This window comes from Calidris pugnax, unplaced genomic scaffold, assembly GCF_001431845.1.
Source record: "Calidris pugnax isolate Ruff unplaced genomic scaffold, ASM143184v1 scaffold54, whole genome shotgun sequence".
Classification (NCBI taxonomy): Eukaryota; Metazoa; Chordata; class Aves; order Charadriiformes; family Scolopacidae; genus Calidris; species Calidris pugnax.
The window spans coordinates 9,534,093-9,545,826 of NW_015090864.1; the positions used below are offsets into that span (position 1 = coordinate 9,534,093).

The 11,734-nt window shown below is 38.6% G+C and overlaps 1 protein-coding gene across 3 annotated transcripts in view; it reads right to left on the bottom strand.

The window, feature by feature from the left end:
* Positions 1-11,130, bottom strand: part of NCAPG2 (non-SMC condensin II complex subunit G2) — a 45,318-nt gene extending 34,188 nt beyond the window's left edge. For 2 of the 3 annotated variants that reach the window (XM_014944853.1, XM_014944849.1), the window contains exons 1-8: positions 10,918-11,130; positions 10,116-10,210; positions 6,912-7,103; positions 5,770-5,884; positions 5,132-5,289; positions 4,388-4,522; positions 1,269-1,363; positions 345-414 (exon numbers count right to left, since the gene is read on the bottom strand). In XM_014944853.1, the coding sequence (XP_014800339.1) occupies positions 345-414; positions 1,269-1,363; positions 4,388-4,522; positions 5,132-5,289; positions 5,770-5,884; positions 6,912-7,103; positions 10,116-10,190 (840 nt within the window). In that variant the 5' untranslated portion in view covers positions 10,191-10,210; positions 10,918-11,130. Of the gene's footprint in view, positions 1-344; positions 415-1,268; positions 1,364-4,387; positions 4,523-5,131; positions 5,290-5,769; positions 5,885-6,911; positions 7,104-10,115; positions 10,211-10,913 lie in introns of all 3 variants that reach the window. The other variant, XM_014944850.1, reaches the window with a different exon arrangement.
* Between the last annotated feature and the right edge of the window lie 604 nt (positions 11,131-11,734).

Consider the following 11,734-nt stretch of genomic DNA (forward strand, 5'->3'; position numbering starts at 1 on the left):
AATATTTAAGCTATCAAATAAATTGACTTGCACATACTGAATAAAAGCTTCAATAACTCAGATAACTAGTCTGTTTATGAAAAAAATCATGTGTATGCATTGTTGTATGAACCAATATATCAGCAGCAGAATTAAAGGTGTTTAAATGTAACCAAGTTGATCACAGTGAACAAACATTCAAAGGATGACATGCTGTTATTTCTTGATAATGCTGAAGAGGCCCTTTCCTAAGGGAAATAATTCCTTTAGGCTTGCTTAGGAATTTTTCTGAGGTTGAAAAGTCATGTATCTTCTCCACCTTGAGATTCAAAACTATCCAAATGAAATTTCAAGCACAGTATTACCTCTAAGAATTCTCCTGACACCTTCTTCCAGGCCCTGAAGTAAACTTCTGAAATGTATTCCATCAAGGATCTGTATTAACAGAAAGGAAACACCTTGAAGCAAGCATCCTAACCAGATCATAAAGGTAACGACATGAAGGTTTTGATAAGTACGAACATTATTCTTGATTCTGTGCATCAACATTATTTTTAGAAGAAGAAATTATCTTGATAGTCTACACTGATAATTATGGAAAAATAAAGTTAATTGCTAATTAACGAACCAGAGCACTATTAGAAAACACAGGAAATATCTCTTATGGTGGAAAAGTCAAACATTAGCACAGATACTTTATCATTTACCTAATAATGAATGCCCTACATTCTTTATAAAGGTGTACAGGTACACATTATTCTAACTGAAAGCATTAGGAAGCCTCTGATTTTAATATGAAGCATTACTTCTATAATATGTCACTGAATGATCAAAGGAAAAAAATATCCACATTTTTTGTCAATCAGTCAAGTTCTCAGGTGATGATCCTGCAAGCCACTTCTAATAAGAATGTCTCCATATGGAATCTTGCCAAATTAAAGTGGAGGTTGCTCATAGGGAAAAATAAAAACACCTTACAGAAGCAGAAATGGACCTGCAATTCTCACAACAAAAAACTGCAAATAACATGGCACAGTTTATATGGAAGTAATTTGCTTTGGCTAATGCTAAATAAGCATTTTACTACACCTATAATTGTACACATAGGCATGTGCAGAGTAACTATTAAATGAAGTTGCTACAACAATACAGTAGTTATATTCAGCAGATGTGACCGTCTCTGGATTCTGATATATTTTATCAATATACTAGGTATTTTTGAGTGTGAGACAAACAGGATTTTAGCCAAGCTCTTAACGATCATTAAGAACTCTAACTGTAATGCATACCTTGGAAAGAATTGTAATTGGTTTTTAACAGTTCCATGTATCATTTTAATGAAGTTTACATTCCAGCTGAACAAAAAGCTCAAGAATCTTCTTCCCTGTTGGGATGGGAAAAGAGGGGGGAAGAAAAAAAAAAAAAAAAAAAAAAAAGTCAAACCCCAGAGGAATACCCAATTTAAAAGCCACCTCAAAAATTAGTAAATACAGAGCAGAAATGACACCTTTAATTTTAAAAAGCATAGATGGGATTGTTGCAGGGAAAAAAAAAAAAATATTCCTAATTTTTAAACAGAATTCAAGCATTACTGTTATTTACACTGTATACAAAAAGCAAAACAAATGACCATGTGGATTACATATCTGCCTGCATATTTTTTTTTCAGTGCCCATTCTGTTCAGGTGTGACTACAAGTAGTATCCCATAACGATAAGGGACTGTGCAACTCAGGACCCTGACCAAGGCCACATCATCAGAGGTCTGTCATGTCATTCTAGGATGACACTGTAATGACGGTGAAGGTACAAATAAAATAGCATGACAACTCTGCCAGCAGCGGGTATGGAAACACTTTTTTAGACAAAGCCACAGAGAACAGCTGGGCCGCTGAGGAAAATACATGTCCTGATTAGGAAGGACAATTCCTTTCCTATTGCCTCGTGAAAGGTAATATTGCAAGCCTCCTGGAACTCCTTTAATTCATGAAAACAGAAAAAAAGAGGTTCAGTTTTTTTTTTCCTGAATTAGTTTTCTTCCATATTAACAAGTTAGAAATGATGATGACAAATTTGGTGAGCAACAGAATTTTTGCGAGAAAAGGCAGTGGAAGGTTGTGGATGGAGGAAATAAGCCCTTGCTCTTCCAGAAACAGCAAGATCTGCCCATGGAATAGAGCCTTACACAGCACCTGTGCTTACAGCCCTACTCTGGCACATGCTGCAGATGAACTGAAGCTTATAAGTCTTTGAAAAGTTTGATCATACATAAGGGCAAGTCCAACAGTTGGAAGGATCCTTTGCACCTGTCAGCTTTCTAGTCAAAAATAAATCAGGAAAATTACTAAGGAGATGCAATAGTAAAGAGCACGTTGGCAGAAGTCGAAGACGTGCACTGAAGAATTAGCAGAGGTTCAAAGACACTTCCATCAAGAGGTGGACTAACAGCTATGTTCAGACAAAATAGAGAAAATAAGGCTGATAATGCCAGACACACTTTGAGCTAGAATATCAGAGAGTAGGGCTAGAGAGAAGGAAGCATATAGGCAGACACTGCCCTTTAGTGGAACTGATAGCTTAAATGCCTTCAGGTCAAGAAGTAATGCAGATGATAAAAAAAAAAAAATAATCAAGACCTAATGGTTGAATACGATGTCAAGATCCTTGTCTACAGATCTGACAGAACCCTTCCTGTTGCCAGTGAGTGCTTCTCCTACCAAAAAAGCAAAAAATTGAATGAACAAAGTCACTTATCTCCAGCTTTGGTGTTACAGTAGATATTGGCTTCCCAGTGGTGCACTCTTCCATCAGCATCGCTGACAAAGGAAAAGGTCAAGGGAGTCTAAACTTACAGCTCCTGCCGCAACAAGGCAAAGATGAGGCCAAACTCAAACTCATCTCATCTTCTACAATCCCAGCAGCGAGACAGATGAAGAAAAGTCACAAAGTAGCTTTCAGCAATTTAACCAATTATTTTTTGCCTTATATTTCAACAGATTGACCCTGATCCTGAAAATTATAGTAGGGGCCTGTAATTTAATCTGCTGCTTGTGATCAATGGATCTGAAGCGATTACTGTCATCATCATTCTCAATATCATGAAGGTAATCTCATCCCAGGTAAATAAGACTGCAAACTTGTCATCTTTGGGGTTAATGCAGTAACAGTGTTGAGCATCTTGTACTGCTGTGCATGTGAATACTGACAAGTGACTTTGTCAGTTGCATACACACACGGAAAATTAGCAAGGAAGAAGAGAGTAGAATAGGCTACCACTGAAACACAGTAATATATGGTCTGTGGGGCTCTCCAGCTGTGTGATTGGAAACCCCACCTGAACAAGAATGTTGTCATAAATCACACAGATATAAATTCAGAGGATCGCTCCACTAATGCAGCCTGAAAATAAGGCTCTGAGAAATACTACTCTGTGTTGAACAGCACAGTCTGGGAAGGCAGAAAGGACATAAAACCAAATACAGAAGCAGCCAATAAAGTCTTACCAGTCGTCTTCCCTCTTTTCACCCATGTTTTTTCTCCTTTCACACCTCTCTCATTGCCTTAGTACATCCCAATTTTAGCCAAAACTAAAACATCTTAAAACACAATGTGTAAGCAATCAAAAAAATAAATCTTAGTGTCCATTATCCAAAACCTGGTCTTGCCAAACATTTCACATAATTTGCTCCCTACCACCATTTTTAAAACCCTCTATGCCCATAATGCCACAATCATGCAGCAACGTCAGAGTCCATTTTATGACAGAAGTTCATATATTCAGTGACAGGAAATATATGTATTGCAAGGAGGCATTAGAACTTTGGAGCCAATGTCAGGTTGTCTTGCCACCTAACCAGAAAAAAAACTTGGATACTGGTATCTTGATGCACACTACAAACTACAATACAGTACATCTTCACTGAGAGAAATACAGGTAGTCAAATAAAATAATTCTCATTTTGCTGTAAAGTTGGATTCTTCTTATGCTACTTTCAAAACAGACTATGGCAATGCAATCTTCTAAATGGAATCATTTAGAAGGGAAACTGTTTTGCTAAATTTATCTATCTCCAATAAAAGAAAAACTGCTATAAAGAAGAGAATTATACCAGGGAATGGTTTTAAGTATTGAGGGACATGCACTGGAAGCAAAGCACTTAGTTCTTATTACCTCAGGATACAAGAACATGAGTGATGCCTTAGTCATATACTTTTATATTTATGTCAGAAACAGGAATAAGGGGTTTCCAAATCAAACAGAAATATCAGCCGTTGATAGCTTGGAGCCAGAGCTGATTTGTCTTGTATTGCTACCTACTGTACTGTAAAAAAAAGGCTTAATGCAAAACCATTAGAAGTAACCAAAGCCCACACACATAAAAATCCCAGTAAGATAAAAATTTGCTTACCTCTTCTTTTTTGATGTGTTTTACACTCATAAAACACTGAAGCAACAGATCCTTGACCTCATTACTCTCCTCTGAATCGTAATCAAAACAAAGTAATGTCTGATGTAGATTCCATAGACGAACAACATCTGCCCCCTGACAGGAAAAAAGCCCCGATATATAGCTTTAACTTGAAGAAGTATTTAAAGGTTTTAAATAATTATTTTGAAACACATTGTTAAAGATCGAAGATTGTAAAATTATAAACATTAATTGACTTTCACCGCATCATTGGGAAAAAATTACAAAAATCTGTGTAACTGCATACTTACTTCCAACCAATGAAGACATACTTAAGTACAGAAGGAAAGCTGCTACTTCACACAAAATAAATGAAAACTGTATTATTCCACTTTTGAAACTTTATACAATGACAGTAATTAGCAGGGAAAAAATAAAAGACAGACACAAAAAAGACAGACAAAAAAAAACTGTAGAAAAAAGAATGTAAGAAATCTGGTTTGCTTGTGAAGTTGATGCCGAAAATCTTCAAAGTTTGTTATAAAGAAGGCAACGTTTTAATATGTTGCTTAGGCAAGCAACACCAAAAACACACTTTGTAACCAACACATATCCTAGGTTTCAGTAGATGAGAAGCACTAGGACCTGAAAAACAAGTTAATTTGACATGAAAGGTATTTTGGAGGGATAAACTTTTTTTGAATATTCAGTAATAATCTAAAAGTCAATATAGCTTCCGTATACCGTAGCAGCTTTAGTCAGGCTTTTTCTCAGCAGAATGATAAACAGAGTCTTCCCAAGCTGCTCCTTCCCTTCCAGGCCTTTCTCCCACCACATTTCACATACACGTTGGATAACGCCCTGTAGGATTTTTTCAGGTTCAGGTGACACAGAAAGAATACCTAAAACAGTAACAAAGTAATTATTTACTGCCATGAACCAAGTAACTCCTGTAAAACATCAGTTTGTTAGTACACTAACTATACCTCACAATGTCAACCAGTTCTTGCCACTTTTATACATCTTAATGGCTTATTCTCATTGTATTTAGACAGCTTTATTAACTCTTAAGGTTTTGGCCAAGTTTTTGGATCAGTAACAATGAACCAAAGTTAGCAGTGATCTTACATTTTGTCTTAAAAATACTATAAGTTACAGAATAAGGGAAGTTATCTATCATTGGATGAACAGTTGGGAGAAAGTACTTAAGTTCCAAATTTTAAGTAAATGCTCCTTTAATTTTGTCACATAAATAAGAACTCAGTACCAACTCTCGTGCAGTTAATTCTGTTCGATGGGCCAGTCAGGTCAAACAAAAAAATCTGCTAAAATCTGCTAAAAAATCAGTATAATGCTGTATTGTGTAACAGATAAGTACGCACCGTTTAATATAAAAACACATTCTAGAAGAGCTTTGTAGTTTACAGTTTCATCCACTGCAGGTATGGAAGCAGTAACTACAGCTGCCACTCCCTGGATCACAGCTACAGTTTGTTTCTGAAAGAAAGCAACATCGAGGAAACAATTCTGCAGTTTACTTTATACTCAGAAGATAATTAATGACAAGCAATAAACCTTAGCAACTGAGAGCAAAGCTGAATTGCTATTATGCTTCCATTTTGAACAAAGAGTGTACTGGCACCCAAATCCTATCAAATAAGAAGACGCAAAAGCATAGATTTTCAAAGTGCATCCATTTCAAGAAGTTTGAAAAAGGCTTTCAGCTCCAGCTAGTAGATAACATGGGGACTGTACACCCATACCCATTCCTCCATTAAAAATTTCTCCTGCAATACAACCACTCAAACACACATCCATTTCAGACCTAAAAAGACCCTAACTACCAGGGTCTTGTACAACTCAAAAATGTGTAGATCTGGTTACTTTAGATCCAGTTACATGATTCTACAGGCCTTTGTACATATTATGGATTTTCTACAAGCCTCTAGGTCTCCCTAATGATTTTCCCACTGCATTTCTCTTTTTCTTCAAAAATTAAATAACCTTTTCCCCCAAAATTCTCAAGACTATGTGGACTGCAGCTCAGAAGGCAATATATAACGGTCTATGCCAGAAAAACTCTGTGTAAGCTAAATTTGTCAGTCTAGGTTTCACAACCTTCATTCAGTAAAATGGCATAATAAAACAGGTAGTCAATTTCTTGCAGTATATGCCAGATACTTAAGGAACATCTGAGAGATCAATATTTGTTTACTGAAATAAGGCATACAAAAAGCCCACTTTTTTTCCACTGAAAAACACAAGTCTCCTCCTCAATTAAAATTAATAATTTTAATTATCAAAATTAAAATTATCAGTAGATCTTATCTTTTATAATACAGAAAAAACATAAAGTCAGCTTAACCCGAGCATGACACTTAAGAAGTCAGTTAAGAACGAGGCAGGGATGATGTTTGGAACTAACGTTGTCTGATAACCCTCGCATGTTTTCAGATGCTATGAAAATATTCCATTTTATTTACCAGAAAATATGAATCATATTTTTATTTTACAAGATTTTTACCATTTGTTGAGCTCTCTCAATTTCCATGTTATCATTATTTTCATCATCTTCAACCTCCTTCCACGTTTCCACAGGGTTCTCCATCAAAGTCTCTGTCAATAGCTGTGTCAGTTTCTCCCATAGTACTTCTTTTTGCTTTCTTGGCAACTCTTGAAGTAGTTCATTCAAGTCGAAAGGATCAAATATATTTTTCTGTGAATTGCCAGAAGACATCACACAATTCCACATCAGTGAGGTCACTTATATTTCATCACCATATTTCCTAAAATTAACGTTTTTTTACATTAAGGATTAATTTCCATTCCTCTGCAGTTATAGAGATGAAATGCCTTCTAGAAGTTGTATTTCTTTAAAAAATAGCATGAGAAATTCCTGCCGTTTAACTCTTTATTGTGAAATAAGAGTATTGCTTTTAAGACTAAAGTCTTTAGCCCTCGATAGCAACACTACTCAACATAAATCACATCACTGTAATAGCAACTTATGTCTCTCGTGTTCTAAGTACTTCATTCCCAATGAAGACAATTCCATACCCTTAGCTAAGAAGCTCACAACTGCACAGAGTTAAAGCCCCTGATCATATCTTTGTTATCTTCAATATAGATTGATGGTGGCTTTTGAAAGAAAATCCCCACACAAGGACTAGGAATTTAACAGTCAGTACAGCTGCAGGGACAGCACTACAGGGTTTGGAGTACAGTCTGCATACAACACTGCTCTGTGCACTGCACTGCTTTAAACTCCCCCCAGTCAAACCCAACTCCTGAGCACATTAACCCTATACTTCCCTCTTTAGCTCTATTGAATAGGAAGCCACTATTAGTCTCTATAGAAGACTCCTCTAAAAGACTGAGTTAAATTATTTCTCAGAAGAACCTCGCTAGAAGTGTTTACCTCAGAGATGCAAAGAGCCTGCTGGCATCAAAGAAGGGTAGGCAACCTGCTATGAAAGGGTATATGCAGAGAAAACATGAGAAGAAAAAACAGACACAGCCAAGAGCAAGTACAGATAGGTTTTGAGATGTAATTTGCAATCCTGAAGTGAAGGTCTACCAGATCAAAAACACTTTGGAAAAAAGAGAAAGAATGTCCATGATCTCGAAATAAAAATATTTTTAGTTTGCAGATACACTAAAAACCAGGAATCAAAAACATAAAAAATGTTGAAGCGAAAAAGAAAAATTGAAAATAATGAAAGAAGCAGCAGTAAGTATTAGAAGGTTCCCAGAAGGGTATGAGAAGAAAGATCCTGTTACATATTTATAACAGAATTTCTATCTTATTCTACAGCTGGAAATAAATACAATAAACCAAAGGCTTCACAGGGAGTTCTGCGGCCCTCTATGTCAAAGTAACCCAAAAGACAGGATATTGAGATTACACTGTTTTGAACAAAAAGAATGAATTCATAATAAGACCAAAGCTTTCTGATCTTTCCTTGGGATGGTATAAGAGAATTATTCCAAAACCTATGAGAAAAAAGGATGTCGTTGAATGATAGTCATAGGCGTGATTCTTATTTTGTTGTCTGAGAAATAATGCATTTTCTTGAATTGGAACAGGATTTAGTGAAAAAATTTAACAGCACCTGATAAAGACCTCAATGAACAGCACCACAATATAGTAATACTTTTAAAAGATTACAAAGAAAGGTGAAAAGCCCAAGACAAACTTTGAAGAAAAATTAGCAAACCCCTGTAATTTTACAAGATGTGAATGAAACAAAACATTGAGAGGAGGGAAAATTAAAATTAAAGTGGATTAGGGGGTATAGTAATGAGAGACACAGAAAGAAGAAGTGATGCTAAGAACAGAAACGTAAATATAAGTTAAAAAAGCAAATTCTGATGCTAGAGCACAAAATAGGTAGAAAAAGCGGGACATAAATATAGTACAAGAACTAAGAAAAGCAGTGAGACTCTAAGCATCCTTTCTTATTCTTTCTATGGTTATATATCCACTTCTAATACACTGCCAAAGCAGTCCAGAATTATTCAGATGAGGATGTTCACCCTAAGGTAAGATGTGGTCAAACACCCTCCATCACTGAAGGTTAATCCAAACAAACCAAGATAGGTTAAGAAAGATCACTGTATTAAGATTGCAAAAACAACACGACCAAATCAATCAAAAAGGAAATGCTTCAAGTACCGTGCACTATCCTGAACAGCACAGTTTCTTGTTAAAGTATTCAGATTTGGAGAAAAATGGGGACTTCGAGCAAAGGCAATCTGGTAATAAATTTGTCATCTCTAATTACCAACAGCAGTGTAAGTGAAAAAACTAGCAAATTTCTTGGAAAAAGACATTCAATTATGTTTGAGAGATAAATATTTCTAAGCTTATTACATAGAACATGATCTCTATCACAGAAATCATAGGTTTAATACATCTGCTATATTAGTAAATTAGTTCATGCCTCCATGGACATAAAGGTCAGCTAATCCACTTACTTTATTCCGATACAGGTAATATTAGGAAAATACTGATTAGAAAGCTTAGAAAACTAACCTGAAAATACCATTTATTAAGGCTAGCAAAAGATGTTTAGGAGAAAGTATGTATATCTTAATACCAGACACATAGAACCTTAGTGGAAAATACCACAGTGCAAACTATTATTTCTGATCACTATGCAACATCATATACACAACTTGCAAATGAATTTTTAATGAGTAGATTTCAGTGGATTTGTTTTGTTGTTCCTCCTGCTTCTCTCCATGCTGCATTTAGAGACAGCAATATATCCCATCTCTAAGACATTCACTGATAAAAAGAACTATCAAGCACAGACTACAGAAAGTGGACAGCCTGAACTATCAAATGAATGAACAAATACGAGTGAAATATGCCTCTGCTATCTTTATACACTAGCTCAGATTCATGACACAGCAATAAACTCTTCCATAAGTTGAAAATTTTTTTTTAACATTACCATGGTACAAATAATTTCTTTTTTTTTAATGTAAAATATATATGTAACAACCAAGTGTTAAAAAATTAGATGGTTTATAAATAGCAACATTTCAGATCCACAACTTCTTCAGCTATATTCCCTTAAGTGAACTTATTTTCTACAGCAATTATCCTAGCACATCTGCAGGTACCAAAGAAAAATTTTCTTGTCCCTATGTCACAAAATTACTGCACTACTAACAGACTTACAATTTTGTTAGTTATGCTCACATATCATGGCTTACTTACAGGATTCTGAGTATAACGCAAGAAGTCTTCAATAGACTCTCTAGACACCACTTGTAGAAATGCTTCGCGTTTCATTGTGGTCTTGTTTTGCCTTGCTTTATAAACAAAACAGAACAAAGTGTTAGCGAAAGCACTGTATCTCAAAATAAGACCATTTTAGGTCTCAGTGAAGAATATATGAGCTTACATTGTTCATCTACATAGTTATAAATACAAGATGTTCCCAGCCCAAAATACTTTACAGTTGTCTGAATCAGCATTTAGGTTCATAACAGCAGCGATATTTGCATGCTTTGTTTTTAGTTGGTTTTTTACTAAGCAAGTCCTAAAACAGAAGAACTTCTTAGTGGATACGTTTATGTTTAAAAAGAACATCGTACCCTGCACATACAGGATAGTATGCCTTTTTAGCTAGACATCACTCCTGACAACATTTAAACATTATAATAAATACAGCAAAATATTCTCGCCTTTCCTCCCTTGTCAAGGGAGGACTATGGAAAATGGGCAAGGCCAATTTTTGACACCACGAGCTTAATTGACGCAGCCGAGCGCTCCTGTCCACCCTAGACGGCTCCTGACGTGCTGTCCCGGTCCCCCTCAGCTGGCAGGCTGCCCTACACCGCCTTTGCTGTGCGCGAAGCCGTACCCCGGAACGAGCCGGGAGCCCAGCTGGGCACTGTCCCCACCAGCCAGGGGCTGATGAGCCCGGGGCTACCGCCAGGCCCCCCGCACGGCCCCGCAGGCCGCCCTACGCCCCCGGTAGAAAGGAAGCGGGAAGACACAGGGGCCGCTTACCTACCTCTCCCTCAGAAAGGAACCCTGGCAGACCCGGGGGTTACGTTTCCAACGACGCGGCGCTGCCAGCAAAGGAGGGAAACGAACCCGGCGGCGGTCCGGTCTGACGGGCGGGAGGAGAGCCCGGGCCGCTCGCCAGCAGGAACGGGCCCCGCTGCCGGAAGAGGGGCCAGTCCCGGCTGCGGCTCAGGGAGGGGACAGCGTACCCCTCTGCCGGCTCCTGGCGCTCCCCCACCGCTGTCCGTCCGCCCGCCCGCCCTCCTCTCCCTCACGCAGCACTGATGCCCGCTGCCGCCCCTTTCGAATTCTCCCGCGGCGGCCGTTGAGCGCGCGCGGGCGGGAGGGCGGGCGCGTGCGTGCGGGCGGCGGAGCTCCCGTCTCGCGAGATCTCGGCTCTAGGCCTCTCCCCCACCCGCCTCCCCGCCACTGAGGGAGCTGAGGGGATACAGTGACACCCCTCTCTCCCTCCTCCCCCGACACAGGACTGGGCTCCAAACGCACGCTTTCGGCTTTTTGCTTGTTTGTGCAAAGGCGAGAGCTGTTTTCAGTCAGGTGCCGCCTGGGTGACTGGCGGTTCCGCGGCTGCTACCGCCGGCCGAGGCCACCGCCGCCCCCAGCCGCCCCTATTCATGGAGGAAGCGGGGCTGAGGAAGGGGCGGCTGGTGCCGGTGTGGCAGGAGGGCCGGCGGAGCTGCACTGGGTGCTCCTTTCTGGAGAGGACAGGCCTTGTAATGGGCACCACTGGGCAGCTGCAGCCTGAGAATTAGTAGGGAGTTTGGTGCAGGCTGTGCTGCTCGCTTTTAAACTCAACTATACTGAAA